Source organism: Tamandua tetradactyla, chromosome 6 (genome assembly GCF_023851605.1).
Source record: "Tamandua tetradactyla isolate mTamTet1 chromosome 6, mTamTet1.pri, whole genome shotgun sequence".
NCBI lineage: Eukaryota > Metazoa > Chordata > Mammalia > Pilosa > Myrmecophagidae > Tamandua > Tamandua tetradactyla.
The window spans coordinates 118,189,779-118,214,504 of record NC_135332.1 but is presented as its reverse complement, the minus strand read 5'-3'; the positions used below and the strand labels follow the sequence as shown (position 1 = coordinate 118,214,504).

Genomic DNA, 24,726 nt, shown 5'->3' with positions numbered 1-24,726 from the left:
CTTCGACTAGAGATATGAATGAAGCTGATCTGGATAGGACTAAAGTAATTCAGTATATAGGGTAAAAGATGATATGGTCCATATTTTAAAACTTCAACTTCTGCATGAGACCAAAGGAAGAGATGTTTATTTGGTGCAAAATTTATATTTTGGGTAGTGCATTATCTAATTTAGCCTGTATGGTCAGTTTATTTGAACACCATAATTACATGGAATTTTGAATAAGGGAGGAGATCTTGTTGGTTTGTACATGTTAGTGTGATGCCCTGATATATCCCAGAGAAATCTGGGCAGAAAATAAGAAAAGTATTTGCAAAGTCCCCCTGGGGGCTGGGGAGAAAGGAGGAAGTATTAAACTTCTCCTTCTGGAGAATTCCTGATATTCTCAAAAGTGGGACAACCAATTCAATAGGCTGAGCCCTCAATCTAGGGGTTCACCCCTATGAAACTTATTCCTGCAAAGGAGAAGCTAAGCCTACTCATAATTATGCCTAAAGTCACCCCCAAAGAACCTCTTTTGTTGCTCAGATGTGGGTTCTCTCTCTAAGTCAACTTGGCAGGTGAACTCACTGCCCTCTCCTCTTCATGAGACATGACTCCCAGGAGTGTTAATTTTCCTGGCAACATGAGATAGAACTCCCAGGGATGAGCTGGGACCCAGCATCATGGGATTGAGAAAGCCTTCTTGACCAAAAGGGATAGAGAGAACTAAGACAATAAAGTTTCAGTGGTTGAGAGATTTCAAACAGAGCCGAGAGGTTAACCTGGAGGTTATTCTTATGCATTTAACAGTTTATAAATAAAAATAAATAAATAATGGGGGGATAAGGGGTAAAAAAAAAAAAGCTGGGTAGCTTGAAATACCAGTGGTCAAGGAGAGAGAGGGGTAAGGGATATATGAGTTTTTTTGTTTTTGTTTTTCTGAAGTGATACAAATGTTCTAAAAATGATCATGGTGATGAATACACAACCATCTGATGATACTATGAACCACTGATTGCATACTTTGGATGAATTGTATGTGTGTGAATATCTCAATAAAAATATTTAAAAAAACATGAAAAAAAAAGTGTTCACCATACTTACAAGCAAAAACATTATGGAAGAAGCCAGTTAAAAAATAATAATAAAATGGCTTGAGTAATCATAGAGTTTCTCTTATCAAACAGAACACCATATAGATGGAATAGGCATGTCTATGCTAAACCCTGATTCTGGTGTTTCCCATACCAGAGAAGTGGGATTATGGCTCAGATGGCTCAGCTGCAAAGCCCTGGGCCCTTGTTTCCCAGTGGCCTAAATCAATCCCCATCTCTAGTCCCTGACAAGACGCTGAGCAAGATGCTAAATTATTTCAGGCCACTAGGGTAAGCACTATTCCTGGCAACTCTGCAAGCAGCACCATGGATGAGAGTTTCTAATTCTCTTTGGTGATTTGGTTCTGTATAAACTGAGATTTTTCCTTCAGTATTTCTGCCAGATAAGCAGGAGAGGCCAGCTCTGGCCCCGAGATAGAGCCAATCAAGGTCAATTTTAGTTCCTTTTCTGTACTGTTTAGTCTATTTTCTACAACCCTGATGCCTTCCCTTACACCTGCCCTTATATTTTTATCTGATTATCAATTATCTGCTGAGAGAATGCTTGGCAGCCTCTGGTGCTCACCAAGTCTTCCAAAGGCCTCTTAGCCTAAGGAATACAAATACTCCACGAGGCAGGGTCCTTGGCCTAAGCCCCCAGGCTGTGAACCACTTGGAAGTGTTTCTCAAGGATATTTTGAGACCACAGCCCACTCTATCTAGAAGCAATACTGAGTGATTCAACTTGCTGATTCCCAAATCTATCATACTTGGCTTTACACCACACCCACAATATACTCGGTTATTACTGTATCTAATATACAGTGGGAAAGACAAATATTATCACTCCCACTTGGAAGATGGTGAAGTGGAGGTTTAAAAGTTTAAAAGAGTTATCTAAAGGGAATTTAACAAAGCAGTGCTGTAGCGGGAAAGTAGATCAGTTGACACCTGTCCTGGGTTTTGTAGGTCATGGACTCTGTAAGTTTAGAGCAGTATTTTACTTACCATATTCCTCCTTGAAAGCTTCTGTTTACTTTCTCAAACTGTGGTAGTGGTGCAGAGGTACATTCCAGACACTTATACAATAAAGAGAGGCTGAGCAGTCTGCCTGTTGAGTACACAGCTCCAGGCTGAAGAATTTTAAGGTTGTTAGAAAAACAAACAAAACATCAAGTGGGACGACTGATATGAAAGGAAATGCCCCCATACCCCCCCCCCCCCCGCAAAGACAGATGGAAAACATCCTCTCCATTATTACAAATAAAAAAGTTAACCAATCCATTCTGTGCTTTTTCAAATAGCACTGTTCTCCTCTGCTATATTCATTAGATAAATGCAAACACATGTGCCTTGAAATGGGTGGGTGTAAAAGAACATTCTGCACAACTATATCTGAACTACCACGGATTTATATCACATGCATGCATAGATGGGGGATATTAATTCATCACGACAGCTGAGGAAGACAAAATGCAAGAGTGCACACACTGACATGCCGAAAAGATGCGACTACGAACCCCAGGCAAACACTCACACAGGAGTTTTCCGTCAACACACACGTGGCCGCACTTACACGAGCCTAACCACACTATAAAAGCCCAAACAAACATAGGAGGCTCCGCCACCCGCGAGCCGCCCCCACACGTGCAGCGGCGCGTTCATCCGCGGGCACGGTTCTCGCGCGTGCCTGGGCACACTCGCCCCCACCCCCACCCCCCACCGGTTTCCCACCGCGCGAACACTCGCTCTGCGCGAGCCGGTCCCCACGGCCGCCGGAGAAGCAACGGCGCCGGGGCTGGGGGCAGGGCCCGGCGAGGCGGGCCTCGGCGCCTGGGGAGGGGACAGTGAGGCGGGCGCGGGGCGGTGCCCGGCTCACGTGGGCGGGAGGGAGCAGCTGAAGGTCCGCTCGGGAGCCGGGGCTGTCCTCTCGCGCGCAGCGCTGGCCCGGGCGGCGGCGGCGAAGGAGGAGGAGGAGGAGGAGGAGGAGGAGGAAGGCGGCGGTGGCGGCGGCGAGAAAGGAGGGGAGGACGGGGGCGGCGTCGGACTGGAGCCGAGCGGCGGCGCGAGCTGCCTGGGGCGCTGTCGTGAGCTCGCCCTCCGGGCCCCCACCCCCGAGCTACACCCTGCCGTGCCCAGCTCTGTCCGCGTCCGTGCCCCCGCGGGGAGCGCGCCGGGGCTGCCCCCCGAATGACGGGCGGAAGGTTCGACTTCGACGATGGCGGCACCTACTGCGGCGGCTGGGAGGAGGGCAAGGCGCACGGGCATGGCATCTGCACGGGGCCCAAGGGCCAGGGCGAATACTCGGGCTCCTGGTCCCACGGCTTCGAGGTGGTCGGCGGCTACACCTGGCCCAGCGGCAACACCTACCAGGGCTATTGGGCGCAGGGCAAGCGGCATGGGCTGGGGGTGGAGACGAAGGGCAAGTGGATGTACCGGGGGGAGTGGTCACATGGTTTCAAGGGGCGCTACGGGGTCCGGCAGAGCCTGTGCACCCCAGCTCGCTACGAGGGTACCTGGAGTAACGGGCTGCAAGACGGGTACGGCGTGGAGACCTACGGGGACGGAGGTGAGCGGCGTCGCAGGCGGCTCGGCCGCTCTGCGAGGCGGTGCGGTGGGCTTGGCCCAGGCTGCGGGCGCCGGCGGGGAAGCTGGGAGGACGCGAGGCGCACGTGTCCGGAAACCCGCCAAAACACCTGGGGCAGCCTCCCATCCTGCTAAGCACCTTCCGCGCCTTACCGCCCCCGAAGGGTGCATTGGGACGGGACCTGAGCGCGAGAGTTCGATCTGACCCCACTCTTGAGGCGGGCGGTGAGTCCGAGCCCACACTCGGGGGAGCCAGGCGTGAATATACCTGACCGGCGCCAACGCTGCTCTGCCACCAGGAGGGAGCGCCGCCTGGGAGGGCTGGGCTGGAGAGAAAGCTCTGTCACTTGAGCCCGTCACATTACGTTCCTGATCCCTCCCTCTCCCGGTAGGGTTTGAAATCGCCACTCCCGAGGACTTAGAGCGTAGGCCCTGGGTCTGGCGGTCCGTGCTGACCGCTCCTCGGATTGGTTTCACGTGGAGTCGTATTTCGCCTCTGGTCCTCTAGTAGCCTAAAGATAGAAGCCAGAACCTCATAACTAGGATGTTGGGGAATTGTTCCTTATTTGGGGTGCATTTGGAAACATCCTAATTATAGGAGAGAGGAGGCCACCTGATGCATGGTGGGATTCAGAGGGTGTGGGGTTTTCTGCCTGTTTTTTAATTCGGTACCGTAAAGTAATCAGTTTTCGGCCAAGAGACCTTGGACAAATTAGTAGGAGAACATTTTAGAGATGAACTATGAAGTCTAAATTTAAAAACAACAGCATTTGAATCTTGTGTTTTTGTATTCTGAACCAGCGAACAGCTACATTACTCCCGAGAGTTGCAAAACCAAACCTATTGATTTGCTTTAAGGCCATAATCTAAATAGGACTTCTGGCTATGAACAACAACAAAAAAAACCCACCTTATTTTAATATTTAGCAATACTTGCAAAAGAAATTATGTATATAATAGGACATAAGTTCCTCTTTTTTTAAATTAGGAAAAATGTACATTATTGAAACAGGTGTCAGCACCTGATGAATTTCCTTGTGTAATAAGCTAAGAGAGATGAATGGCTTATGCTTTGGCAAAATAAATTTTCCGGTGATGAACATAATTTTCTGATGATAAACATAATTATATTTAATTGAACAGGGTTGTGGGAGGCGAAGTCATCTATTGGAATTAAACAGCTAAGAGTTGAGGAATATTGAAGGGATCCAATTAAAAGTTTCTCCAGCCCACTGCAACCTCAGTTATGCGCTTATATAAAAAACTTGTACAATTTGTACACTCCACTTACTGAGAACACTTGGGCAGTGTTTCAAATGCAAAATGGCAGATTGGTAGGATTTGCTTTTAAAAGGACATCTTTTCGTCCTACACTATAAATAAAGGATATGGTTTTTGATGGACTTAAAAGAAAAACTTACTTCAGTACTCTTCTATGGCCTGAGTCCTGAGTTCCACAGTAGTTAATTAGGGCTCTTCAACGTTCTGAATGGGCATAGAGTGCCTTAGCTGACAGCCCTATAAATATGTTAGTCTGTGGTTGCATTTTGTTGGAGGCCCAGCTCTACTATGTAACTATATTCCATGCTCACAAGCAGAATGCAAAATTTATTTTTTAAATGTGTGCATTTTTAAATACCCTTTTAAGAAGGTCATGAATAGTTGTCTCATTTCAATTTTAGAAGGTTAAAGATAAAATTAGTCTCCTTTAAGGTTACTATTCATTAAATAAAAACCTTTGGTTTGGGGTATTCATTATACCTAGTAATCAAAAAATATATATAGCACAGTAAAGGTCGTCTATGTATGAGTTGTAGAAGCACAAATACTTGTGCAGCTTTATGGATCATCTGCCTTCTGTTTTAAAACCAATGTGAAAAAAAAACCTTAAAACTTGGCATCACCATAGTACTGTTTTCTTTTTCTACAAAAAAGAAAAATCATCTAATATGCACCATTAGGAGGAAAAGAAACCTTTTTAAATCCCTATTGAATGTGTAGTCTGTGCTAGTCGATTTTCTGCTTTCTTTCATATGTCAATTTCATTAAAAAATCTTTAATGTTTGTCACAACAAAATGGGGGTCTAAATGGAAGTGTACCACTCTTATTTCATAAAAGGTTTGGTCAAAACAGTAATATCACTTTCCCTATTAAAGATTTAGCTAGTTTTCCCCCTACTCTTCCCACCACCATGTATACATTCATGTATGCTCACTACTAGATTCCCGGAAAATCTGATTCCATGTATTTGGTGGTGATCAAGTTGGAGGAGAAAGAGCAGTAATCCTATGTGAGAGCTATCATTTGATTTTTTAATGATCTTTCTGTGCAACTTGCTGAAATAGAACCCCCAGAATATTAATAATAAATCGGACAAAGGAAAACAAAAATAACAAATTAGAACCATACTCATGAAATCCAAATCTAGGTATACAGTCTTTTGTGCAGATTCTGATCTGCTGTACCTTTTTTTTTCCACCTGTCATAAAACTATTAACATAAACTCACAAATACCCATTCAGAGCATATACACTTGACGTTTAGCATAGTGCAGTCTAAATTCTAAACTGGATGCTTTCTCCCATAAAGTTATGTCATTAAAATGACTCCCAGCTAAAAATCACAGAACACAAATTAAAACACCAACAGCCGTAAAAAAAATAATTTGTATACTTGTAAAGTACACATCTATCTATGTTTAAGGAACCAAGAGGAACTAATTAAAACTTTGAACAGCAGGGAAAAATAGGAACCCACCTGCTTTATAAAGAGAGAGGCCCTTTTATTCATTGACTAAACCTATTTTAAATTTCAGATGAACTGCTAACAGTTCGACTGTAAATAGATTTCTAGCTATTCTACAGAGGCATTCTTCCTTATAACTGGTTTAAGAGAATAGGACCAGTGCAGTAATGCCCCCCCCCCTCCATATCTGGCAGTTAAGCAGAAGCTTAAAAGTTTTCTAATTGTTGCTTTTGCCTTAAGCCACTTGGATTTTCAAGCAATGTTTCTGTGGAAGTTCTTGATAGTGTCACAGAAGATAACAGTGTAAGGAAACTAGTTAATTTTTCCTTGGGCATTAAACATTTACTGGGATGATATGATTGTATTTAAAAAGTGTAATTATTTATATCAAACAGCATTTTTGGACATTGTTCCAGTTAAATTAACTTGTCATTATGTAGAAAAGTTAAAATTAGAAAGAAATAATTACAGCATTCCTTGTTTGTTGTTTTACAGAATCACAAACTAGATATTTAAAAAAATAAGGCGTTTGGTTTGTTTTAATACATATAAATCAGGATATATAGCTTTTATCCTAGAACTCAAATTTGTTTCTATATAGGCAAAGGAAAAGTCAAAGTTGAACTGTCAACTTTCCTAATAATTCCGTTCTCTTCCCTGTTGCTGTTGGCATTGGGGCAGGGCTCAAATTCAGTAGGAAGCTTCTTAACCTGAAATGCTCTCTATGACTATTTTATCCTTTTGGGTTTATCCCACTGAGAAAGCTATAGCCCACTCGCCTCCTCAGACGTTCTTAGACCCCAGGTAAAGACTTTTGTGTCTACCCAGAATATGACATTCAAAGTACCAGACTTGTTTGCATTTCATTATTGCCCTGCTATTGGCTAAGTTTATATGATATACATTTATTTGAATGAACAGAAAGAGAAGCCAGCCTTGAAGTTGGTCAAAACTTCTGACTTTTGGAGCCATTTCAGATTAACTCTTAAGTGCAATGAAATAATCAGCCCTTCAATGAAATAATCAGCCCTTGTTAATACAATGATATAAAACCACTAGTGTTATTACTCTGTATTTTAAAAATAAATGTTTGCCATGCAATGGAAATTGTGCATGCCATTCGAGAAAGCAAAGTAACTGCAAACTGGATCTATATAATCAGCAACCAAAAGAGGGCAAGGCAATTGGTAATCATGATTTCTTTTCTATGACTCTGAATTATTATGAATAATACAGAAATAATAACATTAAACATTTTCTACTGAGCTTCTTTTGAGGATACTATAATTTAAATTTTAGTATTTCCCTTGTACAATTATATCCCCTTGTATTAAAGAAAACAGCCTTGATTTTTTAAAAGAAAATTCTAAGTTCCATGATTTGAACATTCATTTCCTCCTTAAGCTATTTAAAAGGCTGTTTTAGGTTGTTTTTGAATTGGCCTTCACCTACTAATTTAATAGAAAAAAATTACTGAAACAAATGCTTTAAAATAAAGACTATCCTATTCACGGAAAGGCGTAATAGTCATGCAGAAGTGATCTGATGTCAGCAAAGTCTTAACTGACAGTGTCAGATATACCTTTACTCTGAGATGAGTTCCCCATAATGGTGGCAGTGGAAGGTTTCCTCTGGCCTGAGCTCCATTTCTCCAAGGGTAAATGGGGTAGTTCTTTTAGCCACCATAGCTATTTACTGTAAATACAGTCATCAAACACTCCCAGTTCACAAAAATGCCAACACCCACCAACCAAGGGATACACAAATCAGGGAGTCTGGGAATTTTGTGTTCTCTTATGAAGTAATTCTTGCCCACAAGGTGCTTCTAGCCAAATGACCTGATTTAGGATTGAGTAGCAGAGACTAGGGAGATCCATGAAGAGAACTGCCAGGAGAAAGTAGAGATCTGGCAAATGATAATGGGACAAGTCTTGACGTTTTACACTCAAAAACACCAAATGTTAAATTGCCCATTTTTTCCCATAATGCTTCAGTATATTCAGGACATATGTTGTATTTGTCAAGTCACTCTTCCCTTTCCCTACCCTTAAAAAAAAAAGACTGAACATAGTAGAAAGAAAACTCAAGACAGTTTGTTTGATGATGGTGTCCCAAGTATTCAGATCACTGAATATAAGTTTGTCTGTTTGTTTGTTGGAATGTTATACTGACATAGAACTAAAAGTTATTTTTTGAGTGTTTCAACTGTGGATTAGTAAAATTAGATTTAAATTTCACAAATGGAGTTTGCTACTGTTGATATTTGATGTCTTAATTTTAGAGGGGAAAAAGCTGTTTTCTAATGATTGCTCTTTTTGTATTAGAGAGTGGTTTCCATATAAAATACTAATACAATGAAACGCATGGCTACTGGCCATTTGAAAATCCTATACAACTGCATTGAAGCCAGAGACCTGAAAGTACAGGGCCGGGATTCACACGCAGTTCCCTAGGATGTATCAGATCTAACCGTGGGTCTGCAACCTTGGTGCGGGGGGGTGGGCGGCTCCCCTCTCTGTCCTCGACTCACGCTGTGCTCTCTCGCTGTCTCTCCAAGGTACCTACCAGGGCCAGTGGGCCGGCGGCATGCGGCATGGCTACGGGGTGCGCCAGAGTGTGCCCTACGGCATGGCCACGGTGATCCGCTCGCCGCTGCGCACCTCCCTGGCCTCGCTGCGCAGCGAGCAGAGCAATGGCAGCGTGCTCCACGACGCCGCGGCGGCCGCCGACAGCCCCGCCGGCACCCGCGGTGGCTTCGTGCTCAACTTCCACGCCAACGCCGACCTCTCTGCCGGGAAGAAAAAGGGTGGCCTCTTCCGAAGAGGTTCCCTTCTCGGAAGCATGAAACTTCGAAAGTCAGAATCAAAGTCTTCCATCTCGAGCAAACGCAGCTCGGTCCGCAGCGACGCGGCCATGAGCAGAATCAGTTCTAGCGATGCCAACTCCACGATTAGCTTTGGCGATGTGGATTGTGATTTTTGCCCTGTGGAAGACCACGTCGATGCCACCACCACGGAAACCTACATGGGCGAGTGGAAGAATGACAAACGCAATGGCTTCGGTATCAGCGAGCGCTCCAACGGCATGAAGTACGAAGGCGAGTGGGCAAATAACAAGAGGCATGGATATGGCTGTACCGTGTTTCCCGACGGCTCCAAAGAAGAGGGAAAATACAAAAATAATATTCTGGTCCGTGGAATAAGGAAGCAGCTTATACCAATAAGAAATACAAAAACTAGGGAGAAGGTGGACAGAGCAATCGAAGGTGCGCAAAGGGCAGCCGCCATGGCAAGAACCAAAGTGGAAATAGCAAATTCAAGGTACGTAAATGCAGGGTAGATGGTTTTGCTGGGTAGTTCAGATGAATAGAATATCGGAAATATCTGATGTTTCAGTCTGTTGGTGACATCATTAAAGATGTACTAACGCCAAAAGTCGAAGGTGGAAAATGATTAGACCCCTATAGGAGAATTGAAAATGTACCTGAACTGTCCTGAAATTAACTTTGTATCATCAGAAATGACTAAGGCACATTTGAGCTCTCCTTCCTGTTTTAATTGCTTTCCTAATACGTAATAGGGTGATGGACCTCACTTAGGCCATGGCTCTTCCAGAGTACAAGTTACGTATTTTAAAGAAGTCCCTTTAAAGTTCTGTCAGAGAGAGCACTGCTTTCTATGCCAGAAAGAAATTATCAATCCATGGTGAAACATATCCAATGTAAATGTGTAGCCTTTATCCTAATATTTAAGTTGGATGTGTGCTCAGCTTCCCTTATAAAATTATCCTAATTCATAAAATTGTGGGTTTTTTGGATGCATTGTAGGTGAAATTGGTTTTGAGAAAACCACCAAAATCTAAATAAGGCAAAAATGGAAAGTTACATTTAGCATGCATTGTTTCAAATACAGAGCTCATCCACATGGAAAAGACAAAAGACCTAATAATAAACCTTAGAGAAATCACCACATTCTTTGCAGGAAAGATGAGATCACTGGTATATTGAAGGGAAAGGGATGTGGGAAGCCTGACGTGGACAGATGGGACTCTAAGCAGCCGAGACTGGAAGAAGGTTGAGCAGCAGAGAAAGACTGGAGTGAGTAGGAGAAAGCCAGTGATAAGTTGAGAAGTGCGGGGTCAGAAGGACAAAGTGCTTTAAGTTTTATCATTCGTAGTTGGATTCTGGGATCAAGCAGAGGGATCTACTGGGAATAGAATTTTCTTAGGAATAAATGTCATAACAAAAAAGCTGAAGATATTATAAACAGAAAATTTTCTTTTTAGCCTGAAGTGGTGGGTAGTGACTGGACACAGTCTTGTATGACTTGAAGCATAAATGTAGCATGGAATATTAAAAAGACATTTCCTGCTTCAGTAATACTCATCCATGATGTTAACCTCATTTGCAACCACACATACTCACACACAAAAGAATTTACTCAGGTTTTTATTCTTTGCATTCATTTAATGAGACACACTTTTAATTTGGTTCAACCCTAAGAAATTTCTGATCTTTGATCTTTTTAATATTAAAAAAATGGCAGTTTTATATGGTTCAACCTGACATTTCCAGACTTCTGCAGTTTCCTTTTTTTTTAGTGACTCTCTTCGAGGACTAGTACATACTTCTGAGTATCTGAACCATTCATTGGAAAATGGAAGAAGTTGCAGGGGGGTTGCATTATTTTTAGACATATAATATGGTATAATTATTCTTGTGTTCCACTTCTATCCATTTCTAATCCTATTTAAAGTTAATATTTCTCAAGCAGCACAAACGTTCATGAAGGGTCTCTCTTCTGTCATCTCTGCCACTAGCCCTTTAATTTATAGTTTTCTCACCTCATCAAGCAATGGACCAATCTGCTTGCTTTTCAGTTTCCTTATAGATAGGATTCTTGGCTATCTAATCTTTTCAGCTTCCTTCGCCCTTAGCTTACGTCTAGAGCTGGTGATATACTTTTTGCTAGGCCCTAGTGCCAGGATTCTTCTGTTTTATTTTCACGTTACAATCTAGTAATATACTCGAGGCAGTTTAATCGTGGCCAGTGGAAATAAACCTGAGACACTCGAGCAAATAACTTTCATATATTTGTTCTAATTATTGACTTTTATGATTAGTTAAAATTGGAGGAATCTGCCTAACAGAAGAGAACTGGCTACCCATGATGCAAAGATGACCTCTGATTATATAAGTATCATAAAACTCTTACCCTAGTCCTGGCAACATGCACTCTATTGAATGTTTTTTTAAGATCCAGGAAGTACCATATCATGTAGGTTATGCTAAAGAAATCTTTGACTTGAGACCTTACACTTTTGTCCAGTTACCTGCTTCTTAAAGATTATACCCAGCTATTAAAAATGTTCAGTTAACCTTTTGTATTTTACTTGTTTTCACTGCTTTACTCCCATTTCCAGATTCCTTGCTTTAATGAACACTTCAGACATAGTGTTTTGCCACTTGTTCATGAGGAAAGTAGCTGAAGGATTGATATTCTCCTTATCAAAACTCTTGAGTTTAGAATTCTGTATTCCTTTTTAAAAACTGTCTTAACAATAAAAGAAAACAGAAAAAAAGATTCTGTTAAGGTTTCAGTGACTGCTGCCTGTTAGAAGGACTTCTGGATATTTTATTGTCATAAACAATCATAAATCTTTGTAGCACCAGATTGTCTGTTCTTTGGTCCTTCCTGGCCCTTCTAGCAGTTGTCATTATTTTCAAAATATCAAAAGCTTAGGAATGTGAAGTAATATTCCCCTTACTTGTAATAATGGCAGGGTAAAAATCAAAAACTCCTGGCTACATGCTGCTGTTGAAATCACTGCTTCAGCCAATGAAGCAAGAAAGGGAGATGCTTGATTAACAATTGTAAATCATTTCAATTTGGCTGTCCACCTGATATTCTATCTCTGTTCTTTCTTATGCTTTAGAGATTTTCATTTAAATCCCAGGGAAATGGATCTTCTTTTGTCCAATAACCCTGTTTTATCTTGAAAGGCAAGGTGATTCTGAGGAAAAAGAAAAAGAATTGTATCTTCCAGTAATGTCTTCTTTGGAAAGCTCAAGAGACAGAAGCCACTATTTCCGCCCAAAGAATCAAGAAAATATAGAAAGTCTGGCATTCCTTTGCCTCTCTGAAGAGGGAGTGGTGTTCCCTCCAGAAATCACACTCAGGAGGCTCATTTCTGAAGGTTAATTCTCTGCCCCATTTAAAGCTTCTATATTGGGGAATACGTGAATAAACTAACAGTTGGTAGATAGTAGGCATAACATAGTAGACATAGAATTAGTAGACATTAAATTAGTTGATACTGATAGTTTCCTAGCAGGTTAGCACTTAAAATAGTTAAAGTTATCAGCATCCTTACTATAAAGGATGCTGATCATTTGCTGACACCTATGGTTTTTCTTTAGGTTTCTGTTCTGATCTAAAAAGTGTTATGTTTATAGGATTTAACGAAGTGTTACATTAGTCCCTTGTTTGGTCTTGAGGGTAAAAGTCATCACCTCAAATGGTGAAGGGGCCTTAGCCTTGTCTTTTAAGTGTTAGAGAGGTGGGAGAGGCAACTCTGAACATTTCAAAAGCAAGCATGCCTAGTGCATTCCGAGTCTGCTGTGATTCAATAGTTTGCATACCTTCTCTGGTACGGTCCCAGCAGCCCTGTTTTGCAGGTGAAGGAAACTGCTCTGAAACTTTGGAACTAGAGATCCTGAGCCTGGGCCATGCGCCAGGCCTTGCAGCCTCTCCTCCATCCCTGCTTACCCTTTGTAGTTACTTGGCAAGTCAGACTTACATTTGAGTCACTGTAACTAGAAGATGCCCCTTCAATATGCTGAATTCACTTTCCAGAAACTAGATTAGGCAGAACCCTTTGGGAAAGGAGACTGAAGGCCAACCACAGGTTTGTAAAGGCCATTAGAGTGGGCCGAGCCCCTCACTTTCAGAGGCAGAGACAGAGAAGCCCAAGTTCTCCAGCCATTCTGTTGTAGTTCTCATGTGATCAGTTTTTATTCCATGAGCTCTCGCCTCCAATAATTCCTTTGTTTCTCCCTGTCATTTCAGTTGTGTTTATTTGGCCAATTTCTATCCCATTAATCCTTGTCTCAAATAATTCCTTAAGAGAGATGTTCAAAGAAAGCTCTGTTCCTTGAGAAAGATATTGAAAGGAAGGATTTTAAGTTAAGGCATTCAGTTGAGAGAGAGAATAGGAAGAAAACCACACTTGGTGAGAACGAACGGAAGGGGTGTAGACAGGAAGAGAGCATTGTCTGGTCTGAGCCTTTAGAAGAAGCAATTGTCCTGCAAGAGATGTAGAGTATGTGATAAAAAAAAAAATGTCGTCCAGCAGCTGGGAACCTGAAGCATCTGCTTGTCCTAACTTCCTTCTGTCAGACAGACTGGAAGAAAGAAAAGGAAGTGGGAAGACAGAGCCAGTGGAACCATCCTATTTGGCAGGAACCCCCTCACTGGCCCTGACCAGGCTCCCTAACTGGCCTGTGCAGTGCCAACCCCAGGCATGGAGCGGGTGTGCGGGACTGTGCTGTCGCCAGCCTCTCCCTCCCCATCTGAGCCACTTCAGGTGGTGACAGCAGCACCTGAACAGGTCAGAGCAGGGGGGAGCGTCTTCCGGCCCTGCCCCACTGTGGCGGTCACAGACACAGCTGTACACGGGGGTGGAAAAGCTGGATAGGAAGTGGAAGGCAGGGAGCTTGCTGCATCTCTCTTCAGAGCCGGAGCGCGGACCCCATCTTTGCCAGTCTAGGACTTCAGTGTGAAAGCGATACACACTTTTCTCAGAGAATTTGTAAAGAAATGTCTCCCGTGCATTTCTTTAACATTATCTGTACTAGTTTTGTTTGACCTTTGGATTGATAGTGAGTAAGATACAAATTGCTTTTATTTTTTTTTAATCAAAAAAATTGCGAACATGTTGGGAATAATATGAAGAACGGCGTGATGACCTCCGCAGCCCCACTCGATGTACCCCTTTACCGGAGTTACCAGCCTACACCCAGCTGTGTTTCACCTGTATCCCTTTCTCATTCCCCTCAGGTTATTTGGGGGGAAATTCCAGACATGTCACTTAAACGCAAGCCAGAAAACAAAACACATTGATTCTTGTAGAAAGCCCTAAGCTACTGCTGACAAGGGAATATATGAAAACATATTTCAGCTTTGAAATTGGAAGTTATAAAATGCACCCCAGAGACACATTTCAAGTCTTTCTGCTTCTGTCCACCTCCACGGCTAGCACGCTCATCCGCGCCACTACCCTCTCTTGCCTGGATTATTCCAGTCGCCTCTTAACTACACCACTCTCTCTGCTCCTATCCCTGACGCCCCCAAGTCAGGTCTCCACACCACAGCCAGGGTGATCTTTTTGAAAACATAAATTTGATCTGGACACTGCCTGTTCCAAATATGTTGAGCCATTTCTCAGGGATCTTAGCATCTGGGCCTGGAGGCCCTGGACACTGTGGCCTGCTCAGCTCTCCTGCCTTGCCACTGCGCCTTGTCCTGGACTCGGAATCAGGCAGCAGATGAGCCCTCTCTCTGCTGAGGAAGGTCCCGGCCTCCCATCCCCTCTGCTGGACTGGTGTCCCCCCCTCCACCCGGCCATCCTCTTGGCTACTCTTCCTCGGGGGTAAATAGAAAACCATCTCAAAGGTTTTCCTCACCCCATACCCCCCACTCCACTTCCACCCCCTAAACCCAAATTTAGTCCCCCCATCCGTCTACACTGTAGTAGCGTTTCAGCGCATTTGTTTAATAATCTCTCCAGCTAGATTGGGAAAGCCAGACCCTGGAGACAGCTTTGTTCACTTTTGTATCCCCAGCAGCTGGCTTAGATCAGGCACGTAGTGAGTGCGCTAGTAAATATTTGATGGTTGAGTGAATGAAGTTCTCACTACTACTTAAGGTATGAACTCTGCCAGTGCTTCTAATTCAGTTTTGCTGGACATTTATAAACCACAGGTTTAAGGAAGGAAGAATAATAATTCAACATGCCATAACCTGACAGCAGTCAAGGAAATGTAAAAATGCAAAAGCATGTGTTAAAGATATATACCATTTTCCTTAATTAAGTCAGCACCATTATGATATCATAACCAGGACATAGCTTCAGGAGGGAAAGCCAGCCCATCACTCCCGTTCTTCAGGGGTGTCCACGTTGTCCAGTGATGCCCGAGTATCTCCCTCATGGACATGGGGCTATAGGAAGTCAACATGTACCCTGGATAGAAGGCCTCATCCAATATGTTTGACATTACCAAAGTATGTGACAAGTCAGAACATAAAAGCTTATTGCCTGTTTAAAAAAAAAAGCCAAAGTTTGCTGTATGGGATATTTAACTGTCTCTATTTCCCTTTGGAAGTTTTTCTCGTCCTGCCACTATTTGGGCCATTTGTCTTAAGCTCAAATAAAAATGTACAATTTAACACATGGAGGCAGTTGGCTGGGATAGACAGAACAATCCCTCCTGAGATTACTTGACTCTATTCAATCTAGAGTAAATAGCTATTATGGATCCAGATTAAACTTCTACCAATTTCAGGAAAAGTTCAACTCTACCAATCTGTTGTAAAGGGCCAGTAATTTGAAACTCTTAAAAATTCTTTTAGACAAAAGGGTTCCCTTTTTCTTTTGTAAATGAAAATAATAGTTTATAATAGTTTATGTTCTATGTGTTTTCTGTAATGTTTCTGTAATACTTTTTTTTTTTGCCTGGGCAGGCACCGGGAATTAAGCCCAGGTCTCAGGCATGGCAGGCAAAAACTCTGCCTGCTGAGCCACTGTGGCCCGCTCTGTAATACGTTTTTACGAAGCAGTTTAAGGTGATCTTGTTCATGAATTTTCTGTTTCATCTACTTGGGCTCTGATTGATTTTCGGTTACTAGCATGAGTAATTCTAGCAGGAAACTGAATTCCTTCTAGTGCCCCAAAAGTCATTTTGATATGGAGTGGTCATTAAGCTAGGTAGAAATTTTAGGGGAATAAATAACCTAAAATGTGTGAATTTACAACTAGTGAGGATTTTACATGTAGATTTTCTTTAGTTATGCCTCTTGGGTTCATCCATATCTGTCTTTGCTGTCTGATGCCTTTCCTATCTATTAGAACCAGCACTTCTATGAATAGATTCCAGAGGCTTGAATTAAAACACTCAGGCTCTGAGACTCAACAAAATTATGTACAAACAGTGCTATCACAGCAGGTTAAATGAGGGAGCACAGCACTTTGTAGAATGTAAATCCCTGTGTTCAGTAAGGGGTTGGGAAATGTTTCGAGCCTACAAGTACCATTTTCAAAAGTGCAAGTTGGTAGAAGACCAAGAAACAAGACAGGATAGAAGTAAGGAAAGTGAGGAAGAAAAAGAGAAGAGAAGGAAGAAGGCTTGGGCAGCAGAAACAGGGATAACCAAAAGGAAAAGCATTTTACCTACCAACCTTGAAAGCCAAAGTGCAGGTATGAGTGTGTACCAAGACTCACCCCTGCCCAGCCTCAGATCTGTGCAAAGTCAATAGACTGTCGACAGACTATTATATTTTTAAAAACTGAAAAGGAAATGAGAGGGAAGATGGCATATGTGTTTATATCAAGCTGTGCTGGGTGGGGTATTATTCTGAAGACGCCATAGGATAGTAAAGATTTTACCTCCCTATTTTCCAGGTATGCTAGTATAGCTCACCATCACCTTTTATGCATATTCTAATTTTTGTATTGTACATAAAAATTACATTTTTTTAAACCTGAGTAATATAGGCATAGCGCTCCACCTGGATGAAACAGAAGGGCCAGGAAAAGAGGCTATAGGTGAGCTGGATAAGGGATAGTACTCCATAATACAAATCTGCATGGATCTACTTAGTGCAATCTGACTGTGAAGATGGAAGAACACACACACACACACACACATACACACCCAGGGTGATGATGAGTTAGGTTTGGGGACACGTGTTGGCCTTGATTAACTGCCAGTATCTGTTTATTCAAGCAGTACCAATTTCAGCAGATTCCATCTCATTTTGCTGTGAAATATAAACGACATTTTCCTGTTGCTGTAACTATGAAGAATTAAGGCAGCAATTTATTTTTGACGCTAGCTTCGTTTGTAATGAAAACTACCCTAGAAAGTCCCAAAGGTGTGATTGCGCTAATGTTCCACCCTGTCTGCTCTGTGTGAATTTCAGCTGTGACCTGGAGAACGTAGCTGTTAGGACAAGTGGCAGAGCTCTGTGAGCGTGCTAGCATAGCTGGGAGGCTCCTCACAGCAGCAGCTGCCAGGGAGCCCGAGAGCCCCGCTCGCAACTTTCCATTATGGATTAAGCTGACTCTGCCAATCTCACTTTACTCAAGACACCAAACTGGACGCTTGCAAGACTAGCGCCTTGCAAATCTTTGAGATGCTTTTCTTATTATAGATGAAATATGAACATTGTGTTTGGGAACAGGATCCAACAAATGCCAAAGGTATTTATGTAAGTCATTCAGCTTTAGTACAACAGGCTCTTGAGAATAAAACCAAATAAGCTTTTAATAATTTTGCCTTTCTGTTTTAATGGTGTTTTGTATAATATGCCAAATTCAAAATAAGCTCCTTTTGTAAGAAATTTAATTAATATGTAAGGACTCAAGATTGCGTATAAAATAGGACAATTCCTTGAAGTCAAATCTTCTTAGCATGTCCACGTGTGCCAAAAGAAATGCATTGAAACCAAGAAAAATACATTAATTCACTCTCCAGCCTTTAAAACAATAGCTTATGCCAGAAATTAATAAGTAATTTTATTACACTTAATGATTTTTAAAGGCTTTTAAATAAGGTAAAAATTTTTGCTGAATTTTACTGTTTTGAATCAAATGGGTCACATTTTTATCTCAATTGTTTGGTCCTGAAGTGCCTGTTTAATTTGCTACAAGGACTTTTTTGAATTAGTATTTTCAAGATTTCATGCCTTCACTGCAGTCCAGGTAAGGGGAGGGGGAGTTTGAGAGACACGTGAGGAGCCTGTTAGTCAATGTATAACCCATAAAAGCTAGCAGGTTAGGGCTCGAGGTTGGGGACGACGGACTTCTCCCACCTTCCCACCTGCCCAGTTGATTGAGCCCCGTGATTGAGTCAGGTGTGCTTACATCCTTACAGCTGACCTAGCAGAGACCCTGAAAGAGTGGTACTTTTAGTTCCTGTTGGTCAGCAGTTAACAGTGTAGCGTGGATTGGCTGAAAAGACAAGCCTGCCATCCCATCTACCAAGGTTTGAGTCTTAATTCGGTGAACTGTTCATTTTAACCATTCTTTTAACGGTAACCAATTGCCCACTATATAAATGTAAAGCAATGAGTAAGATCTTGTCTTTTCCATCTTAAAATCTGGCTGGGACAGATACAAAAGCAGTTACCGGTGGGATGATTGGCACCTGGCTATGAATTCAGGAGGGACTTACTTATAGCCTGGGGGCTAAAGCCAGAATTCCAGGGGTAGTATCCAACAAGAGAACCAAAGGGCACGTGAACATTTTCCTGAAGCTGAAGAGGGGCACAAAGGGCAGAGGGCTATACATATTGGGGGTACTGTACAATATATGGCGTAGTTGGAAAAGAGAGTGCTGGGTGTTGAGGGGTATGTTGAGAGGTGAAGTGGAGATGTAAGGGGAGGAGCTAGTAAGGGGTGAGACATCATCCTGTGGACAGGAGATGAGACATCATCCCGCGCTATTGGTAGGTCCTAGACAGAAGGATTAGATCAACTTATAAACATCACCCTGGCTTCAAGTGGCACAGGAGAGTACTCATGGGGAGAGTACGGAGCAATAAAATGGGAGACAGACTAAGTAGTAATCTGTTAACTGGTAATCTAGATAAATGACCATTGGCTGAGTTAAGTGGTGATAGTAGGGATGGAAAGAAGTGAATGTATGTGTAAGAGTCCCCAGACTTACAGACTCAATAGGACATGATTAAATGAGTACAGTGAACCTAGAAAAGGAAGAACTAAGATGACTCCTGAGTTTCCAGCTGGGCCATCTGGGTGGGTGGTGTGACTGTTTATCAGACAGGGGCCAGAGAGGAAGAAACGGATTTAGGGAGGAAAATAAGTAAATTTTGGGCCTCTTGAATGCTGGCCCAAAAGACAGCAGGGAAGATGGGCCTAGAACTCATAGGTTTGCACTGTTCACGTAAAGCTCAGATCAAAACCTGAGGAACAATGACATCTAAGGGGCACACAGAGAAAGAGGACTTCCTTGTAGATGGTGCTAGATGCAGCTCTTTTTAAGAAGGACGAGTCAAGCAGTTCTAATATTAAGCGACAAGGAGTCTCTTGCCTTATGACAATGCAATTCAGGAACCAGAACTTCCATTCTTGAATTTTTGAAATTCTGCATTTCAAGATTTGTGCTCAAGGGCCCTCGCCAATGTGCAAGATCTGCTAGACTGTGTCTTGGCAGCACGTTGAACAAAATACCACTTTCACCAAGTGTTATGTTAGAGAATCATCGTCATTCAGCAAACATTTATTTAGTGCCAGCTCTGTCCAAACATGGCCCTAGATTCTGGGAATACAGCAATGAATACGAAACAAAATCTGCCATTAAGAGAAAATACCCTACCAGGGATACAGGGCTACAGGACACTGTCAGGTGCTGTGAGAGCCATGGGGGCTGCAGGGTGGAAGGGCTGGAGGCCTCCAGCTCAACCTGGGCAGGCTCAGCACAGACACTTTCCTGGGGCCATTTGCGCCAGAAGCTCTCTGTCTGGAATGCCCTCACCCCCGGAACCCCATTCCTTAGCCTAATCCCTGTTCATCTTTTGTAATTAAGCCCAAGGTCCGTAGTGGCATGGACTATATTAAGACAACCTAACACAATGTTTCTGGAAACAAGTGGTTTTTGTTTTTACCTCCTGACAATAGGAATTCTATCAACAGAACATACATAAAAGTTACAAGAATTTCACAATGATGAAGGGAACATGATTAGTGTTTTTTTTTTTCTTTTTAAGCTGAGAGAATTAAGTTATTTCTGCATATTTCAAGTCTATAAGATACGATTTTTGGTGGTAGCAATATCTCATAAGCAGTATTGGGATACAGAGACATTAAAATTAGTGATTTTGCAGTAAATTAATTTGGGGGCAATGTTTCCAAATATGGAAGCAGTGCAGACACCTTTAATTGTTTCCTGTGTGTATTATGTATGAGTGCAACCTGCCCTTTGTTTCCATTTTAGTCAGAGGATAATTTGAGTGAAACTTGGCCACACACAGATATAGGCATCCAGGTTTCTTGGTGCCTGGACCTGTGCTGATGACATCCATCAGTCCACTCTAATCCCTGCTGCAACTCTGTTGAGTCAGTAGGGCGCTATGGTAGAAACAGTTATGGTCAGGTCACAAGACATGTGCATTAGATCTAGAGTGGGCCACAGGCCACAGAGTCAGAGCCCAAGCCCTTAGCTGCCACTGGATTCTGAGCATCAGGATAGGATTTTTGTCTTTGTCCCATCTGTTATCTTTCAGTTCATAAAAAGAAGGTCTGTCTAGGAATCATTTAGTCATATACCTAATTTGGCCACTGTTTCATTCGACAGACATTAAGCATTGTACCTGCCACCCACCTTATTGGCAAGACAAACATAAACAAATGTTAGTATAATATGGAAAATTCGAAGAAAGAAATATGAAAATGTTAATGAGGGAGGAGCACTGAAGTCACCTGGGGCATAAGGAAATGAGATGGCCCTCAGCTGGGAGTGACGAGGGATTGGGCAGGAAGCAAATGGTGGCAGGGATGTGCTAGACAGCAAGGAGCATTCCTGAATAAAGATGCGGTGGGGAGAGGGTGCATGGTGTACGAGGGGGCTACAGGTTGTTGGGTGGTGGAAGAGTGGTTGTCCAGATGTGTTCCACACATTCCCAGCCTCATCTTAATGGGGTGTGTTTTAAAAATGCAGAGTCCTGGCCCCACCCAGTACTGAATTAGTATTTTCTTGAGTGAGGCCCAAAAGTTTGCATTTTACAAGCTTCCCAGGTGATTCTCAGGCACAGAACTTGGTTAAATATAAGGTGGGATGTAATAGCAAATGAAGAATGCTGGTTTCCTACTGCTGACTTCAGGGAATCTTTGAAGGAATTTGAGCAGGTAGCAATCTCTGAATGTGCGGTCTCACGGCTTTGTTCATTTAAGTGGGAATGAGGCTGGAGGCCTGGCCTGAGGAGGAGATGAAAAAGGCTGGTCACTGGAGGAGTGGTAAAGAAACAATAAAATTGGCTTGACCTGATGAACCAATGTGGTGGGTAAAGAACGGAGATGAGTCTAAGCTATTTTTGTGTCTGAGCATCTGTGGTCCCTATGTAAGGTTAAAGCTCCCTAGATCTATTACCTGGGGTGGTTTACAACCTACTAATCAAGTAATCTTCCTGAGCCTCCGTTTATCATCCGTACAATGGGGTGAGAAAGTGGGAAACTGGACCATATAGTCCCAGTTGCCTTTTCTGGAACTCACCTTGAACTTTTCTGTTTTGTGAATTCTCCTTTTCCCTGTTTTTGACCCTGAGTCCACGTTACAATACCAACAGTGTTTCTTATAAAAAGGATTCAGTTGGTAAACATAGTGAAACATCACTGACGCTTTACTTTTCCAACTGCTGATTTGTCCGCAATCAGAAGATAGTGAGCTGAAAAGATAAGTGTCCCGCTGTGCCTACTGCAAGGAGCCAAATAATAATTAGGAACACCAACCAAAACTGAAGCTGTTTTGAAGTACCCTCAAGCATTCTAGGAGCACCACTCACATACCAGTCATTCTTGTGCATGGAAGAAGTATGATTAAGTACTTAAACTTAGTCCTGTGGTAGGCCTGAGGTGGGGGGGAACCTGAGCCCCGACCCTTCCCCCACCTTCAAGTCAGGTTGAAGATAAGTCATACAACTGTGAAGAAGATGAATGAAATAGAACATTGTATTCAGTCAGTCTTTCGGTCCTGCCTGATTCCATAAAGGCTTCAAAGCAGTTTCAGTAAATGTAATATTGATTGATCTTATAGGAATTAGAAAAGGAATAGATTGACTTATTTATGAAGCAGTTCCAAAGACTTCTTTTTACTTGGCTACATAGCCTAGTAGTATTTCTTTTTTTTTTTTCATGTTACTACATGAACTTGATGGTAAAAGCATGTTTAAAGCCCATTTTATTCTTCCCACTCTTCACTAAATCAGAATGGCATTCAACCCTCGTTGGAATCATTGAACTCCAGTTCTAGGGTAAGCAATCATTAGTGTTTAATTCCATAAATGAAAACAAGTGAAATAAGAGCATATTTACTTCAATTTCAGTTTTTACTTTAAAATCTTCAGTAATTTGTTAATTTTGTGTTATTAGAATTGTTACTGAACTTAAGATTTAAAAGTTTTCCTTAAATTATTGTTCACGCATTTGCCACAGTTATAAAGCCTCCACTGTCATTAGTGCCCAATAGTAAGATCTTAAAGATAGTTCAAGGGAAGATTTTCAAGAGAAAATAGAAGGTGTGAGTCAAAAGATGAAAGGAAATAAAACAAGACTCAAGTAAGCATCCCCCCATAAACAGTGTCTATGAAAACGTGTATAAATGAATTCTAGTCCTAAAGAACTGCCCGATAATCAGAAAAGGGGTGCCGTGGGGGAATGAAAGAGATGACGTGGACAAAGGGGTTCCTAGTATAATTGGAGGGTCTGGTGCCAAATGGAGCTGACTTTATAAAGGTTATAAGCCTGAAGGAGCATTTTGAAGGGAAGCTGAAACGTGCTTTGTCACAGGGGAATGGAGTTCGTCCCAGGTGGGGAAAGAATAGCGTATCTGATGACTCAAACTACAAAGAGAATAAAGCTTGCTCAAAGGCAGTCAACATCATCAATGCTCATTATCTGTGGGCAATATTGTCCTTGTGATTTGCTGGAATAGACCTTCATTTTAGCTTCTTAGCCTTATTAATCTCATTTTTATGTTCTATGCTGATCTCTCCTACTAAGTCCCCCACCCACACCAATAGAACCTGAAAACAAGGATCGTACAAATGCAAACACAAATTCTACCCCCAGGAAAGAAGCAATGCAGAAAGCACCTAAATTTCTGGAGGGCAACAGTGGTGCTACTCTTGAAATTTCTGAAAAGTAATGTTGGTTTATGGCAAAAGTTTAAATTTAAATTAAAAATTTTTTTTTAAAAAGTTGGAAGCCAGAGAAATTTTGGATATAACCCTACCGTCAGATTTTGATTCTAAAACTTTATCCTTTTTTGAGACATCTTATACACAAATATGTATGCAAAAGTGTATTCTGAACGCTTCTGCATTTTGCACCATTGTGTTGGTGTGTATAGGCAAAGACTCAGTGCTTTGCTTTGCAGTGGTGTAGGGTACCTGCTGAGTCATGGCAAGAGAAGAGGACAATTAGATAAGGGTTCCGGACTATTAAAGGATCTTATAAGAACTAATCAGGTGTTACGCAATACACAAGTGGAAGCCATTTCAGAGTTCCGGGGAAGTTAGTAACATGAGCAAAACATCTGAGGAGAATGATTTTGGCTGCTGTGCATAGGATGGATTGTAAGCAGCAGAAGTTGGGGACAGGGAAGAAGTCAACAAGGATGTGACTAAACCAGTCCATGCAGGAAGAGCTGGACCCTTGAATGTTAAGAAGGAGATCTCCTTTTATACAACTGATCATATGTAAGGGAGGTATGAGTGTAGTTGGTGAAGAGCTCAAGTGGCACCACAAAGGTGGAAGGAAAAACTTTGGAGAGGAGGATAGTGAATCTTTTTTGTTTGTTTTTTTAAATAATATACTTATTTTTAATCGTAGTAAAATATGTAACATAAAAATCATTTTAACCATTTTAAATTGACAATTCTTTGACATTAAGTGCATTGATAATACTTGTTTATCTTTAACATCTATTTCCAGACTGTTTTCATCATCCCTGCCAAAACTCATACTTACTTAGCAATAATTCCCCATTCCTTTCTCCCCCACCCCATAACTACTATTCTGCTTTCTATATTTATGAATTTGCTTTTTCTAAGTATTTCGTGTATGAGAACTCATACAATGTTTGTCCTTTTGTGTCTGACTTATTTCACTCAACATGATGTCTTCAAAGTTCATCCATGTTGTAGCGTATTCCAACACTTCTTTATACGGCTGAGTAATATTCTGTTTGTATGTATATACCACATTTTGCATCTCCATGCATCTGTTGATGGACACTTGGGTTACTTCCACCTTTTGGCAATTGTGAATAATGCTGCTGTGAACATCAGTATACAAGTACCTCTT

General features: G+C 42.0%; 1 protein-coding gene across 3 annotated transcripts in view; it reads left to right on the top strand.

The window, feature by feature from the left end:
• The first annotated feature begins 3,141 nt into the window (after window positions 1–3,141).
• The window catches only part of JPH1 (junctophilin 1), an 86,524-nt gene continuing 64,939 nt past the window's right edge, over window positions 3,142–24,726 (top strand). For 2 of the 3 annotated variants that reach the window (XM_077167027.1, XM_077167026.1), the window contains exons 1-2: window positions 3,142–3,645; window positions 8,966–9,728. In XM_077167027.1, coding sequence (XP_077023142.1) covers window positions 3,267–3,645; window positions 8,966–9,728 — 1,142 coding nt within the window. In that variant the 5' untranslated portion in view covers window positions 3,142–3,266. Of the gene's footprint in view, window positions 3,646–8,965; window positions 9,729–17,606; window positions 18,964–24,726 lie in introns of those variants that run through there. The other variant, XM_077167028.1, reaches the window with a different exon arrangement.